The sequence below is a fragment of the Acipenser ruthenus genome, chromosome 1 (genome assembly GCF_902713425.1).
Source record: "Acipenser ruthenus chromosome 1, fAciRut3.2 maternal haplotype, whole genome shotgun sequence".
Taxonomy (NCBI): Eukaryota; Metazoa; Chordata; class Actinopteri; order Acipenseriformes; family Acipenseridae; genus Acipenser; species Acipenser ruthenus.
Genome location: NC_081189.1, coordinates 92,558,276 through 92,575,684, shown reverse-complemented (window position 1 = coordinate 92,575,684; position 17,409 = coordinate 92,558,276). Strand labels below are relative to the sequence as shown.

Sequence of the window (17,409 nt, the reverse complement as noted above, 5' to 3'; positions counted from 1 at the left end):
ACCAACTATGCTACCCAGCTCCTGGTCCAGGCCCTGGTACTCTCCCGCCTAGACTACTGCAACTCCCTCCTGGCTGGCCTCCCTGCGTCCGCCACCCGTCCGCTCCAGCTCATCCAGAACTCTGCTGCCCGCCTGGTGTTCTCTCTGCCTCGCTTTGCCCACGCTACTCCACTACTCCGCTCGCTCCACTGGCTCCCGATCACCGCTCGCATCCAGTTCAAGACTCTTGTACTAGCCTACAGATGCCTTGACCAGACTGCACCCAGCTACCTCCAGACCTTCATCTCTCCCTACACCCCCACTTGAACTCTCTGCTCCGCCTGCACTAGAAGACTGGCTCTACCTCCGCTACGCTCCCCTGCCTCCCGAGCCCGCTCCTTCTCCACCCTTGCTCCGCAGTGGTGGAACGACCTTCCTACAGATGTCAGGACTGCCCAGTCCCTGACCACATTCCGGCGCCTCCTTAAGACTCACCTCTTCAAACAGCACCTGTAGAACTCCTCTGTTGTATCCTGGGACACTATCACCTTTCATTTAAATGTGCTTTATTTTGCTCTTATCTGCCCCCTATTTTACTGCATTTAATCCTGTACTTCAGAATATTGTAATCTGCCAAGTGTTTAACCTGTAGTATTTTGTACTTAATCATATCCTGATGTAACTATCACTATTTAATCATATCCTGATGTAACTATCACTATTATCTGCTGTATTATTGAATTGTGGTTTGTCACACTTGAACAAAAATTATTGTATTATTTGCTCTTATTGTATTACTTGTATTGTAACACTTGAATGTATTTGCTTGCGATTGTAAGTCGCCCTGGATAAGGGCGTCTGCAAAGAAATAAATAATAATAATAATAAGAAGAATAATAATAAGAAGAATAATAAGAATAATAATAATAATAATAATAATAATAATAAATAAAAAGGGATATTTACCTACGGCAATGGTGATATCTCGCCTCAGAGCGAACCCCACCAGTCTCTGGGATTCTTTTGACACAATGACAGGGAAGCCGTTGTAGCTGGTCTCATTGATGGCAGATTCCAGCTCCTCCACAGTCATGTCGTCCTGTGTGAGCACAGCCAGGGGGGGGTCGGTCCTGCGCGGCCGCATCACCTCAGAGGCCAGCGTGGTGTGAGTGAACTCCTCCTTGGCATCCAGGAAGGGGTAACCATTCAGGCGGATGTGCGCTTCATAGATGCCCTCCCTGCCAAACGCGTCCCCCACCCACTTGCTGGTCATCACTGCTGCCATCAGGGGGACGATGTACTCCAGACCACCAGTTAGCTCAAACACAATGACCACCAGCGACACTGTCATCCGGGTCACACCCCCTGCCAGGTAAAGAGCAGACCACACCCTTCATTACTGCCCATTTATCTTCGCCTGTTTTATCTGAAAACTTGACTATTTAGACTGGTTATAAAAGAAATATATTGCAAAAGGAGACCCTGTTTCGCCACTATATATATATGTACATATATATATATATATATATATATATATATATATATATATATATATATATATATATATATATATAGACACACACACACACACACACATACTATTAGGGTGATTACATTATGACATTAAATCTTGCCCTGTATATTACCTTTAAAAATTTAACAGGAGTCAAAATCAAATTTTAAAACCTCTTACTGTCTATTTGCAATGCTGCCCCTTGCAATAACTCAATCTCTACAAAAAGTGCTGGCAGCCTCTCAGATTGATGGCATTTTATTGTTATTATTTTTTTTGGTCAAAATTGTAGATCCATAAAATACTGCAGAAAAATGTGTTATGTCAACTAACCGAGACACGCTGCAGCCCCAACCATGGCGTAGAGTCCCGGTGTGATGCAGTCCGCCCCAACCTCACACCACTCCTTGAACAGGAACCAGTCATGGTGGTAGTAAGCCAGCTGCTCCACCGCTATGCCCACAATCCTTCCAGCTATCGCACCGATAGCCATACTGGGAATGAACAGACCAGACGGCACCTAGAAGATTGAGAAAGCACAAAAGAATTACAAAGGTGTTACTGCTCCTGGGACAAAATAATGGTAACAGGATTCCAGATGGAATAATCCCACTAGTGTGACTAAACTTTTTTTTTTTTTTTTTTTTTTTTTTAAATGCTGTATTAATATTTTCTCATGTTAAAACTATTTTAGCCTAGCATTTTAAATATCTAGGATCTGAGTGGGATAATTAAATGGACTATAGCAATAGGGTGTTATATATCACTGAAAATATTTTCTTTGAAAAGTAACATTGTGGATCATATAACATACCATGGCCCATATTCGAAAGGTTCGCGCACCGCGCAGAGGGTTATGCGTGTCGCAAATGGCCGTTATGCGCAAAATGTACCATATTCGAAACTTCTTTTTGCACGCCACAATCCGTTTTGTGCTGTGCACAAATATAATTCATGCATAGCGCAATTTGGCAGGAGTGGCCGACAATTTGAATTTATGTTTGAATGTTTGAATTTATGCACCAAGCACAATACCAGTTTTGTGCGGCACAAAATAACGCTTTTAAAAAGCAAGCCTTAACTCCACGCCCATCACTCCAGCACTCACTCACCCAATCACTGAAGGCGCTTTCTGAGGTACTACAAAAATGGAAAACACCCAGCGATCATACAAGGTTCCATCCACATCTATATAATGATTATATTCAAAAGAATGATTGTGACAGCAGCATCACTAGTTTTAATACATGTTTAAAAAATAAGACAGGTAAGCTGCAATCGTGATCGTTTTTTCGGACTGAAACAAAACTAACCTCTTTCCCAAGCACGCTTTCTTGGTGCTGAAAAAATAACTCCCAAAACAGAATCAAGAGTACAGCACGGTATCATAGTATATACCGTCGGTGTGTAACATAGACCAAGCCAGAAGATACTAAACAACTACCAGTATAATGCAGGAACCCTTTACTTTGATAGACACATACAGCAGTATATCAACCCTAGATCGATCAAGCAACAGTTTGCACCTCCTTACCTTGCATTCACATAGATTTCAATATCAAAGACGCTGCTTATACAGTAGTAGGCTAGACTACTGATTACTGTATTGGTAAATTTTGTCGGCGTTTTGAATGTAAAATGTATGAAAGGTGCTCCTTCTTATTCCACTGCCTGTTCAGTTTTATTTAAGTTGAATTAATTGCCTCCAGGTTTGTCAAGCAAGTTATGTATAGGCTATTAAAAAAAAGGTGATTCCAGCTGGATTATTAATATTATTAATTACTATTGTTGTTGTTGTATAAGGACACAGCTGACTTTTTTTAAGTATTGTTATTTATTTCTCATTGATATCAGAAGCATACTTTGACACCCACGATCTGCATTCCATGCTATTGACTATGCCATACAGGTGTGCTAGGAGCCGAGTGTGTGGTGAGTGGGGGGCAGTTGGAAGGGGCTTTCAGGAGGAGTATGAGTAAGGGATACACATGTGCAGACTGCATCCACAGGCAGCGTTCTTGGCCGGCGCCATGCTGAGATTCACGTCTTTGGGGCTTCAAATAGAGTAGTGTTTTCAGCACTGTGGGTTTGTTTTACAGTCCACACTTCTGTAAATATTTTTATGTATAGTGTGAGGAGCATGGGTCGGAGCTATTCAGAACACCGGCTGACAGACGTGTTTCTGTAAAATAAAGAGTGGAGTTTGATGCTACCGTCTCCTTCATGTTGACACTTATCCAGTTAACAAGTCACTACAATATATTTTTATTTAAGTTATATGTTGAATAGCCTACACTATCCTGTGGTCCATTGTTTCATTTCTCCATTTAGTAGCTTATTTATATATTTGTGGGGGTGGGCATGGAACTTTGGGGGTGCCAATGCTACCAATGTGTGTTGAGCTTTGATTCTGCATTCCATGTGCAGGTTACATTTGAGTGTAGACTCGTCTGAGGAATATTGGTATGTACTGTACACCTATGATAGCTGCTTGGCAGGGTATTGTTAGCAGTCCATTGTCGTGTAGTATTCCAATTCTGCGCATTCATGTGTAGCTCTTGTGCATTTCTGCTAAATTGGTTTTGAATGCGCAGGTGGTTGTGTGAGGCACAAACACATTTGAAGCAAAAAACTGCTATTTTCCAACTTCGCGCAACTGATTTGTGCCGTGTTGGAAAAAATTCAATTTTTGTGCAAAAGCACTAATTTTTGTGAGACACAAATTTTGCGAGGGGATTTCGCATCGCTTTGAATATCTGGGCCCATATCTCTTACTAATAATACAACATTATTCTGCCATCTTAAGGATGAATATTCTGGTTTTAATCTACATTGTATACAAAAAAGGGGATTTTAATTTTTTCAGGATGAGAGTTAGAGAGAAAGCATTCTAATAAGATGACTAGTTAATTACAAATGGATGTTACTCTTAAGACAAAGGAAATATTTTAAAGTATTATTATTATTATTATTATTATTATTATTATTATTATTATTATTATTATTATTATTATTATTATTATTATTATATTCTGCTTTCAAGCTTTACTGGTATTCTTCCAAGACATACAGTATGGTTTACAATGAGGAAGGTTTCCTTAGAATCAGGTGAACATCATGTATCCCTGGGAATGCCATACAGGACTGACCTTGATGCCAAAGGTGAAGATGGTCATGATGATTTTGAAGATGAGCGCCAGGGAGAGTTGCCACATGGCGGAGTAGACGCCGGGCCCAGCGGGTCGATCAGGGATGTCATCCACCACCTTGCTTCCGTTCATCTCACTGCGGTACTGGCAGAGCTGGGAGGACTCGAGTGGCCCGCAATCGGTAAAGAGCTCCTTGATGAGCTCACTGGTGTTCTGCCGGGTGTAGGGGTTGGGGAACGCCACAATCGCCGTGATGGCTGCCACGGTGATCACCTCCAGAACCGGGTACTTCCCGAAACGCGTGGACTTACGCCGGCGGCACCAGGCTATGTTGGCGCGGATGAAGAAGGCCCCCCAGAGCCCTCCGAAGACCCCCAGCAGGATGAAGGGGAAGAGTTCAAACAGGTACCATGGGGTGTGGTACTCCACGTAGAACAGTACCAGTCTGCTGTTTCCAAAGGGGTTGATGGAGCGCAGGACAAAGGCAGCAACCAGAGCGGCAAAGAATGACCTCCAGAGTGTTTTCAGGGGGAAGTAATAGCTAACCTGTGAAGGCACACTGGTATAAATGAATTCTGAAATGATTTACCAACACAAAAAATGTGTGCACACCCCCCCCCCCCCCCACCCCCCCAAAAAAAAAAACACTATTGAGTACATTTGTCTTATTTTGATAGTTTTAAAAGAAAACTACCATGACAATTTGCTCACTTAAATCAAACAAACCTCTTCCAAACTAAAAAGGACTCCGCCTATTGGAGCACCGAAAGCAACAGACACTCCAGCTGCAGATGCAGCCGACAGCACCTAGGCAGAAAAGCAAACGGAGGAGTCACTTCACTGGTGTCACAACCCGTCATCATTAGTTCTTGTACATATACGTGATGTTATTTCTTGTTTTGATCCTTAACTGTTCACCGTGATTATGAATTGGCATTATAAACTATTTTTTCAGTGTAAAAAAGGAATTAAGCTACTGAACATCACAAAATTCAAGAGTTTCGCAGACAATCCTTTCTTGATCGTTATATTTCAGTTTTATAGAAAGCCATGCAACTAAACAAAAAAAGGCATTTACCTCTCGTTTTTTAGCTTCATTTTTGCTGTACTTTGGGAATAGATAAGAGAAGATGTTGCCACAACAACAGGCAACATGTACAAGAGGCCCCTCCTTTCCCAGGCTCAGGCCTGATGCCACCGCCAGCACCAGAGTTACAGTTTTAATCAGCAATGTCCACTTGCCTAGATACCCTCGAATGATGAACCCACTGAGGATTGTTTTGATCTGTAAGCAAAGAAAGAATACCTTACTCTAACTGAAACATAAAGCAATAGTGATGCTATTCTATTCTGCCAAGAGAGAGAGTTCCTTTTAGTCCTATTAGATTTTAAACTGAAATAAATAAATAAATAAATAAATAAATAAATAAATAATCTTATATGGATGTATTAAACATTGCCTTTATTAAAGTTGCTTTATATGCACAAAATACATTTGTACTCAACAGCCCATACTGCGGCAGAGAACAAAGGTTGTTTGCATCACCTTCCATTTAGAATTCAGTAATGGAAGAACATAGCAATGTGCTTAAGATACTGAAAATGCAAAGTAAGCAATTAATGCTGTTACGCTATTGGTTTTAAGGAAATATTTTCTTAGCATTTCTGGCATTTGGAACTTAAAATACTCTCATCAATACCTTCAGCATACCTTTTATTAGGGGAGCTCCCTAATACAAGCTGAATCTCAAAACAACAATAATATAGTACAGTAACTGTTACAGCTGTGTATAATGGTATTTAAAACAGGTTTCATTCATCTGCCTTTTTACATATCCGCCCTTACGATGGTCCCATTGCAGTCAGATACGTGACGGATTACTTTTTATTACATTCATTTATTACATTCATTGTAATACAGGTTTTAATACACCTTTTTTTTTATTAGAGTAATGAGTGTCTTAATAAATAAATAACTTTTAACCACATACATGCTTGTTTGTTTTGATTACTGTAATGGTGATTGGGGGACATTTTGAATGTCAGGTTACTACAGGCTTACTGTGGGTGAATCACGTTAACACGAACACGCCCGTTCTAAGCAGTGGCGACTATTACTTTCCACTGTGTTAGTGTTAACAGGTGGTAATTTCTTCTCCTAGGCAATACTAGCATAGGACAGAAAGAATAGGACAATCATTTCAAACAGGAGCCTTTTCAAGGAATACGTATCCCCAGCAGAGACAATCACTTTCTTGTTTAATACTGTGCAATGTCCAATTTATTTCTCTCTGAACTGTTTCCAAAAGCCCAGCATTGATACATAACTTACCTTGTTACACACACTTATCTACCTATTGCTTTTGTAACTTTTCAGAATCACTTAAGGTTTAGAATGGTTCAAAATGGAACCAAGATGAAGCTAGAATGTGTTATATGTGTATGTAAAGCAGGCACTGCTAGACACTAAATATTTTGTTACGGAACATTTTTTTCTGGCTCCAAAAAAAAAAAAAAAAAAAAAGATTTCACAAAACGCCACTAATAAAATCTTACCTCTGGGATACCAGAACCACAAGCATATGGTGCAAACACCTTTACCATAGAAACAGCCAAGAATGCAAAAGACAAGGCCCAGTAGATATACATGAAGTAGTTCATTATATAGGAACCCGGACCCTGCAAGACAGAAGAACATAAATAAAAAAAGAAAGAAAGAAAGAAAGAAAGAAAGAAAGAAAGAAAGAAAGAAAGTACAAATTTGCTATAATAAAAAATAGTGAATGAAATAAAAGACATGGTACAAACAATATGTGCATTTAAAATATACTTATTGCTTCAACACTACTGATAAAGTTCACACATGACTACAGGTATGTTTATGAGATGGAAAATGGACTTTAAAATTCAGTGTCAAACTATTATGAGCGCTTTTTTTCTCCTCAAGACAAAACATCAATTAAAATTCTCAAACAAAATTACTACTTATGACTGCTTACAATCTCCTAAATTAAATGTCTGATCTGTCTACTTATGGTTTGGTAACTTTGTTGAGTGCATTTTTCCTCAAAAAAAATCTTTGTAATAAATCAAGTAAACTGATTATTCCAGCTCATGTGGACCAAGGAGGGTTGCTTCTTACTTCAATGACTTGCTACAAATCATTTTGTTTTTTCAAAAGCCTTGAAAGCTTAAGCAAAAGATACTCACATTATTATCCCCCCACATGAAGAAAATGTTGGTCAAAAGAATGGGAATTATTAAAAAACAACACTCTCCTCACAAAACACCTACCCTGCAACCCTTTTATCCATCGCATGTGGTTTATGTCTCATCAGTCACCTGGGGTTTTGTCTACTTGAGCTGAAATTAACCAGCTATTAACACACCTTATCCTAACAGCTGCTCCTTCAACTAAAAAAATCTAGAGAGCATTTTTTGTCTGACAATGGTGTTAAAATACTCAAGCTCTCTAAATGCTGTAATACTAAAAAGAAAACAAAAAACTAATAAAAGTAGCCATTACAAAAGGAAGGTTTGTTTATCTTCCTTAAAAACTATAACAGAAAGGTTTTAAAATCAGGTCCCATCGCTATGCTTACTTCTGCCTGTCCGAGGATCAGTTCCGCCCACGTCTTCCACTGGGGACATTTGTCCCTCTCTTCAAACGTCGTTTCATTTGACCCCCAGCAGCACTGTTCATGGTTAAACCATAATGCACTGAGGCAGACGCCTTCCTTCAGGTCATTCATCCAGTCTGCAGCAATGTCTATCAAACCTGCCAGAGCGCCTAGAGGGGAAAGGCAACACAGGAACAGTTCACATAAGGATTATGAAACTGCAGTTTTCAAAATAAAATTACTCATAGCATTCACTACAAGTCATCCTTACATACTATTGTTACTGCAAGTCGTCTTTTCTAATGAATGATAAAAGTACCAAGAGGTTACATATGTGATTAAATCAGTCACCTGCAAATTGTTCTTGCATAGACTACAAGGCTGTTTTTTCTTGAAGGACCGCTTAGTTTGGTAATGCAATATTCCAGTTGGTTAACATTACAATTTTGTTTTAAAAATGGTATAAACAGCTTATCTTTGTGCACATCTCAGACAGGAGAAAAAGTAAATTCATTTTGTTCTAGTTAAAAATATATTTAAACTACCATGTACAGCAGTTGAGCATCATGTTAAGTGTAATCCCTTTGCTGTGTTTGTATCTTGACAGATTTACTTAGTGGACTGAAAAGCTTTCTATGCCGTGTGCTTGCTGCTGTTCTAAATGAATGCTCAGAAGATGCTAGGATAAGGTTGAATAAGTCTTTTCTAGTTCTCCTTACCAGAAGCCAAGCCTGTTAGAGTCACAACTAGCCATCCTGACCAAGCATCATATAAGCTCTTTGTAAACTCCCATGCTGATTCTTTCTTTTTGCTGTTAATCTAAAAAAAAAAAAAGTTAAACAAAAAATGTATCTTAATGATGGACATGTTTTCAACTGGTTTTACAGTACTAACCTTGGACAAGCTAATGTCACCCATTTAATGCAAAAATCCAAGATAATCAAAGCCTGTGAAATTAGATACAGTACAGGTTTTATTCTCTTTATATTATTTCAAGAGGCGTCCCAGAAATTTACATTTGACTTACATTTTTTGTGCTGAATTTTGATGCTCAAGAAAATAGCCAGAAGTACATTTTTTTGATCACCAAAAGTAGGTTCTCTCTACTGTATTCATCTACAGATCAGGGATAGCACAAGCAGTGCCAATGGAAGGCAAGGAATCACCACCTTGTTAAGCTGTAAGACAATTCAGTGCCATGTCTTGATTTTTCTGCAAAGATGCCGAAGGCCAACAACGGCATACTATGTTGTAGTTATGATATGTGAACTACTGTCCACGGAGGTCAAATTTACACGTGACACTTGTGACCTAGCCTGGATTAAAACCTAGACCTCCAGAGGTGAAAGACTAGTGCAGTAATCCATAGCAGCATCCTGTCACCTAATTAGCTTTCCATGTAAATAACTATGTGAGCAATGGTAAATAATTCCAAAGGAGAATCATGTAACATGTTCTCTCTCGCTTTGCACCTTACTGAAGCCCAAGAGAAATGAAGCCCTATGAGAAATCATTAATCAAAGCAAATTAAAGTAAAGCACAATAATAATAATAATTGAAAAATGTCTAGTTATTATTATTATTATTATTATTATTATTATTATTATTATTATTTATTTCTTAGCAGACACCCTTATCCAGGGCGACTTACAGTTGTAAACAAAAATACATTTCAAGAATTACAGTACAAGTAATAATACAATTAAGAGCAAGATAAGTACAATGACTTTGGTTCTAGCAAGTACAGGTATGACAAAATACGATTCAATAACGGAGCAGATAACAGTGTCAGTGATAGTTACATCAGGATATAATTAAATACAAAATACTACAGATGAAATAACACTTGACAGATTACAGTACTCTAAAGTACAGGATTAAATGCAGTAAAATAGGGGGCAGATAAGAGCAAGTAAAGCACATTTAAAGAAGAGTGATAAGTGTCCAGAGGGAAAAAAAGAGGAGTTCTACAGGTGCTGTCTGAAGAGGCGAGTCTTGAGGAGGCGCCGGAAGGTGGTCAGGGACTGGGCAGTTCTGACATCTGTAGGAAGGTCATTCCACCACTGCGGGGCGAGGGTGGAGAAGGAGAGGGCTCTGGAGGCAGGGGAGTGTAGAGGAGGTAGAGCCAGTCTTCTAGTGCAGGAGGAGCGGTTGCTTCTGGTGTTTGGAAACCCCTTCATAGGGGTAATTCGTGCTGTGTGGATAGTTCATAATATTGCGGTGTCATATGATTTATTTATTTCTTTGTTTATTGTCATCACAGTGAAGTTAATAGCCCGCCTTAAATAAGTGGATGTCCCCCCACAGCGTTCATGCTGCCGCCAGGCCTGGTTGTGGGGTTTGGCTGTATTTGATTGTATATATATAAAAAAGTGTTGCCAGCGCTGTAGTTCCAGATATGTGAACCTGCTTCACCAAGCAGCGTATGTGGAGGAAGCATGCTGTTGGAAATTCGGCCCTTTGAATTGTATGAGCCCGTATTTGTTTTGTGGATATCAAAGGTCCCTTGGCACTAGAATAAGAGCAGCCGGGTTACTGACACTGCCAAATTACACTACAATGCTTCACTGTTGCCATACAAAATTGTAACAGCATCTGAAGTGGCTTATCCAGACACCTTCAGGGTAAAAATAATGACAATCCAGGTTTCAGCAGTTTTTTATTGTGCACAAAAAATAGTAATACTTTCAACCCTAATAACTTGTTTTCTTTAATAGGATTACCTGTGTAGATGCGGTATAACAAAATAGGTGCAATTCTTAAGTGCTGATGCCAACAACCAAACAGCTAACTTGTTCTCTTATGGTAAATCTATAAAAAAAAATAAGCAGATGGTAAAAAGGGTGACTTACAGATCAAGCCTTAGCAAAATCACGATCTCTCCAAAATATTTTTTCTCCTTTACACCATTCCAACAACCCTTTTGAGTCACCGTCTAATTCTTTGCGTGCGTAGCAGGCTCCCTTGGTGATTCGGTTTAGTACAGTTGTGGTTTTTTACTAATGCATGAGAACGAGACGCCTTTAGGAGCGGATTCCTATTTTCTACCGATTCTGTTTTTTATCACATCCTTTCAACTTTTCTTTTTTTTCCCAGTATACTGTAAGCTCTCCAAGATTCATGTAAACATACCTGGATTTTGAAGACCACAGACATCTTTCCAGCCCCAGTCACTGATTTATTGTCTTGACCGCATATTAATGATATGTTTTTTTATTGATAACAAATAAAAAAAATAAAGAACGATTTCAATAAAAAGTGGTCAATGTCTGCTTGTAAAACAGCAGGCATTGAACAGTAAGTAATGCACACATTAATATTCCCGTTTTACGTTCCTTTACTTTAAATCTTTTTTCCTTTACCTTTCTGTGCCTTTCCCTGTCTTTGCACTTTTCTCGAACCCAGTCAATTGTGTGGAAATCATCGTAGGTACCCACTCCTGGAATGGGCTCGTCTAGAAGGTCCAGTAAATGGGTTGAACTGCTTATATTTCCCCCATTTGTCATTGTATAATGATTTCCTGAAAAAGACCAAAAATTATGGTTAATTCATTATATAGAGTGGTGCAGTGAGTAAATACGTCAGTCTTAAGCCCGAGACAGGCGTGGCATCGCTGGGCGTTTTCACGGTGCGGTACCGCTAGTCTGCACCCGGACACACAGGAGCGGTACGTACTACAGTAGTTGTCAGTACCGCACCGTAAGCTATGTACTCAAATATCAAATATATAAATATATATATATGTGTGTGTGAACATAATTTCGATATTTTTTTTAACATCATGCAATCTAAGAATACAAAATGTTATCTCAAATAACATTAGTAGTACAGTATTTCATGCTAGATTTTGAAATGTCACAGCCAGAAAAAAAATCGCACAGCGGCAGTGCGGGACTAGCGGTATCGCAAGCAATACAGGCTGCGACGTGTCTGTCCCCTGTCTGTCCCGGGCTTAAGACTGACCAAAGCTTTGTTTCCCTTTTAAAAGAAAAAAAAAAAAAAAAACTAAAACTGCAATTCTATGGGACTGTCCATCAGGTGTCCTCAGTGAGCTCGTCAGCTTAAGGTTGAGCACCTGAATGTAACAAACTAACAAAAACAAACTAACAAATGAAAACAAACTAACAAAAGAAACCCTATCTCCTCTTGGAGCACTAACTCAGCTTGACAGATGTTGCCTTAACTGTTTACTGGACAGCTAAGCTGTTCACCTGTACCAACACACACACCAAACAGTACTCGCTTCTTACAAAAACCACTGCTCTTTCCTCTCTCCTAACAACACTCCACAACCCGTCTTACCACACTGATACAGACATTCATGCGCAGTTTTGTTTTCTGTACCATTTGTTTGAATTCCACAAAGCAACTCTTAGTTGTGGAGAAACATGCTTCCTCACCCCTTGGGACCTGCTTTGTAATTTCATACAGTATATAGACATATACAGTATATAAAAAGCAAAAGCCCCGGGAAAAAAAAAAAAAAAAAAAGATTTACATACAACTCGAAAATAGCTAAAAATAAAGCACCGGAAAATGAAATGAATAAAAATAGAAAAACAGAAACCCTATTCATTATTTATTTTCTGCCTTGAACAGTCTACACAAAATTCCAGATTTTCAAATCCGACACCTTTGCTATTTCCATCTTGCCATTTTGTTTTGTTCCTAGCATATGAAAATTGTTTTTAAAACGCAACTCAGTTTTGAAAAACTGCCGGGGTGTAATCTCGCAATGCTTGGAAAACTCAAGCACAATTCCGTCACTAGTTCAATCATGACGGAATGTATAGATCCAAGCAAATAAAAAATGTAAATCAATGAAAAAACTCTCTGCGTGGGACCCTAAGCATGCTAGGAGCACACCCTCAGTCAAGGAAAACGCTTTAGTCACAATGAGGCCTTATGCACAGTTCCAATTTTTGTATGGCTGTATTCTTTCTTTCTTTCTTTCTTTCTTTCTTTCTTTCTCTCTCTTTCTTTCTTTTATATATATATATATATATATATATATATATATATATATATATATAGTGACAAAGTTGGGGGAGGTGAAAGGAAAAATTTAGTCCTGAGGTCTAAATGGGTAGCAGGAATATATACCCTAGAATCCCTTGAGGTTGGAATTAGAGACAGAAACAGAATCACCTGGCTCTAATATAAGGAGACACACCTGCCTATGATTAAGCAGGCAGATATTTAAACAGGCCCTAAAATATATGTGAGGGTCTGTCTGCTTTTGGGTGAGATGTCTGTGTAAAGGGATAGACTTTAAAGAAAGGTACTGTGTGTACTGTGTAATTTGTGCTCCTTGTTTAGTAAACAAGTGTTTTTGGTGACTGGTAAATGGCTTAGCCATCGGGTTTATTAGTTAGAACTTGTTAAGGTCCAGCTAGTGCTCCTTGGCGGAGTTAGGGTTTGTTCTGTTTATTTTATTTTGTTGTGTATAAATAAATAAATATACAGGCACCACCCTGTTTTGGAACCTGCTGCTTTAAGTACTTTTTTTACACTAGAACACATCTAGATTCTAGAGATTCTGCTGCCATCGTGTTTACGAGATGTGAGCAGTTAAATAAGTGGCACATTCTTAATTATAACTCCAGGAACATGTATATACACACTGCATACCCAATGCATCTAGGTGAGCTACACATGTATTGTAATCTTGTAAAAGTACTGCCAGCTGTTGAGGAATCAGATCCCGTTATTTTGTTGAATAATGAAGGGTACTTAATCAGTATTTAATGCAGTGTTGCATTCGCCTGCTATGTTTGCATTTTGTAAAACTTGGTTGTCTAATTAACTATGTTTTCCAACCCACCTCGATACAGCAGTGCTGAAAATAACTGTACTGTACAGAAGCAACAAACTCTGTCAGGTGGTTCAGAGGTACAGTTAATATTGATAACCTTCTAAAAGGACACTTTGAAGCGAGTGTTGGCAGCAGTGACCTCAAAGATCTTTTTGTTCCTCCCATAATGGTTTCAATACATGATGTACAGAACACAGTCCAATGTCAGAAGAATTGGCAGCCCCAAACCGCATACTGTATGTCCTTTTCTAACAGTAATCTGCTTCCTCACTTATGTCTACCAAGACAGAATCTCAAATATCCAGCCGAGAGGGTATCCAAGAATGCAAGCTTAGAAAAGACAAAAATGTATAATTTCAACTATTTTCAGACACAATCATGAGTAAATAAATATGTCGTGTTTAGTGTGTAATTACAGGGCTTTAGGATGGCGAACATCTGCGCACGAGTAGAAATGAACAGAACAAGGGTGAAAGCAAAGGTCCATTTAAGCGCCACAAGTGTCGATTTAACCCATACAAAAAACATTCACCATCCTATAACTCGGTTAAATACTGCTTTATTAATAATACACAAATTCAAAATCCAGTTCATTACCGATCATTTATTTAGTCCACTGAAAAGAGGGAAAAGGTTGATGAAGAGAATACTGTTAATTGCGGCTGATTGTGATGCCACCATTTTGAATGGACTTTGCAGTTGAACGGAATTCCAAAAGGTGCCTCAATGCAGGTGACGTCAACCATGCTGATATGGGGAATACAGCACAGTAAAAACTGAAAGTGGCAGTGTTGATGTAATGAAAATGTTTTCTTTGTGATGTCTCAAGGAATACAGGATGCGAAATGTGGTCTCAGATTGGCTGAGCAGTCTAATATGATACGTCATTTTGCACAGTTTGAGCAGCCACAGCCCTTATGCATGACATATTAACTTATAATTGCAACTCCCTACACGGCATGAGACTGTACTCGGGGGGGGGGGGGGGGGGAGCCACTACTTGTTTCATAAATGTGATGCATAGATTATATATAATTATATAATTTCAGTTAATCAAAATGCTTTTGAAAACGATGTGGTGTGCACACAGTTCCAGATTAAACACTATAAACATTTAGCAATATTAGTATTGGCTGTTAGTTATTTCAAATGCTCTGGTTGTACCGAGACTCCAGCACTGTACAACTATGCTAGGTTATGCTCTGAACTTCTATACAAAACCAATTATCTGCTACGACACATCAAATAAATCTTATGGTTACAAAACTGAGGACTTGTAAAGTGGACATGGAAAAAACTTAATATTATGTACATTATGTATTTCAGCTAAACTAAATTATCTTTTTATATGAACTGAAGCCATAAACATGAGGAAAGGGAGCTAATTATACTGTGGCTTACTTTGCATTATCACAAGTGCAAATATGAGAAAAGAGGCTCAGACCAAGAGGAGAATCTAGGCCCCAAAAAGCCATTTAAAACGAATGACCTAATGAATATGACCTAATTACAATTCAACTGGAATAAAGAGCACAATTGTTAAAGATTACAGAATAATGTAGCAATTGCTATGCCTATTGTCCCGATATACAGTACCTACAGTCATGCTGTATGAGACTTTGTCTACAGTGGGAGTGAAGGACCAGAACAAACACCTTATAGCATACAGTACAAAGAAAAAGGAAAAAAAAAACATTAAAATCTTAACGTTCTTGTATAATGGTGCAGCTACGCATCAGTAGCAATGAAAACAGGTGCCTACAATAACTATAACTCGGCTGTTGACGACAAGGGTCAACATTTTAATATTTCTGACAAGGAATGTGACAAACTGGCTTTTGAGTATAGAAATCTTAATTCTTTTTGTAGTTTTTTTTCTCTGGTTATTTTAATTAACCAGAGAACACTGCTTATTCCTGAAGCACACCCTTGTAATGATGTAAGTAAGTATGCACTCTTTATCACAAAGAAACATATCTGAAAGCTGATGCTTACAAACATTTGATGTTGCTTATACCAAAGATGCAAAAATAGACGCGACAGTGACAACAGGCTCTGAATACTCAAAAGTATTTTTTTATTTTTTTTTTGGCATCAGAATTTAAACTGTCTGCTGAATTTCCAGTATATAAAATAAAGATGGAGTCACTTGCTGCTGTAAAGGGAAGAAGTGCTAATCTGCCCACAGAAAAAAATATAAATAAATAAATAAATAAATAGCACAACGCCACAGTATCAAGGGACACAGTTACCGGTACTAGACAGATTAACACACAAAAGAAAGAGAAAAAATAAACCATTAACACAGTACTGAAATGGTCATCATCCTGTTTACAAACCAGCTTCACCAACATAAAAAAAACAGCAGTATGTTTTAAGCCTTCAGCCAGCAGAGCTACTATAGAAGAAAGCAATAATTAAAAACTGAATAAGCTTACCTCTTTTGTGCATCTCCTGTAGGGGAATGTTGTCCCCTCCCCCGTCGTAGGGTAAATAAGGATCGGAAGACATGTCCATGAGTCACAGAAAGGGAAGGAAATGTTTTTCCAGCTTACAAAGCTAGCTCTATTTGTTCAGTAGTAGTAGCAGCAGGCAGGGGAGCTGCCATGTTTGACAAGGATCTGGACGCTATGCTGGCTTGCAGCAGCAGCTGACTCCTCCTAATGCCTGCTGATGTCATCAGTGGGAAAGGATTGCTGCCCCGGTTGCTAGTGGCTACAATCGAGCTACGCTCAGAGGCGCAATGCAAGACTTAACACACACACTGGCTGATAACTCAGAAGGTGACTATTCTTAGCACAGGGGATAATGTAATGAATTTGCTCCGCAGTGAGACCGCATCTAGTCTTTGTATTATTTTAATGGTAAATAACTTAAGCAACAATTAAATAAAACCCTTTGTTTGTTTTTGTTTAGGGCAATATTATATTATATTATACTATATTATATAGAACAAATAATCCTTGGGTGAATTATGTATAATTAAAAAAAAAAAGTCTGCAGATATTTGTTATTTGGTATTTTAATTTTAAAGAAATTAATTTTAAACTATGCAGACTATGGAGTATAACTGCTAAGTAATACTGCTGTGGCAGTATTTAACGATTAATAAATCCAGTCTTTGTACAATAGCTACTGGCATTGCTAAGTATTTAAAGTATTTATTTACAGCCTGCAGGATTTTTATGGTTCCTTTCAAGCTATTTATAAAACATGCCAAACAGATCATGAAAACAAAAGAACTGATTACTGTAGCTATCATCATTTAGATAAGACTTTCTCCTTTGAAAAATCATATCTAACCTGACTCCAGTAAAGGGCAAATTTCAAATC

The 17,409-nt window shown here is 38.5% G+C and overlaps 1 protein-coding gene across 6 annotated transcripts in view; it reads right to left on the bottom strand.

Annotated features, from left to right (window-relative positions):
* Window positions 1-17,409, bottom strand: part of LOC117421568 (H(+)/Cl(-) exchange transporter 3) — a 37,696-nt gene that overhangs the window by 6,556 nt on the left and 13,731 nt on the right. For 4 of the 6 annotated variants that reach the window (XM_034036109.3, XM_034036107.3, XM_034036111.3 and 1 more), the window contains exons 3-11: window positions 11,624-11,781; window positions 8,981-9,080; window positions 8,244-8,431; window positions 7,198-7,320; window positions 5,720-5,926; window positions 5,368-5,448; window positions 4,642-5,187; window positions 1,826-2,012; window positions 946-1,344 (exon numbers count right to left, since the gene is read on the bottom strand). In XM_034036109.3, the coding sequence (XP_033892000.1) occupies window positions 946-1,344; window positions 1,826-2,012; window positions 4,642-5,187; window positions 5,368-5,448; window positions 5,720-5,926; window positions 7,198-7,320; window positions 8,244-8,431; window positions 8,981-9,080; window positions 11,624-11,781 (1,989 nt within the window). Of the gene's footprint in view, window positions 1-945; window positions 1,345-1,825; window positions 2,013-4,641; window positions 5,188-5,367; window positions 5,449-5,719; window positions 5,927-7,197; window positions 7,321-8,243; window positions 8,432-8,980; window positions 9,081-11,623; window positions 11,782-16,514; window positions 16,977-17,409 lie in introns of those variants that run through there. The other 2 variants (XM_034036110.3, XM_034036113.3) reach the window with 2 other exon arrangements.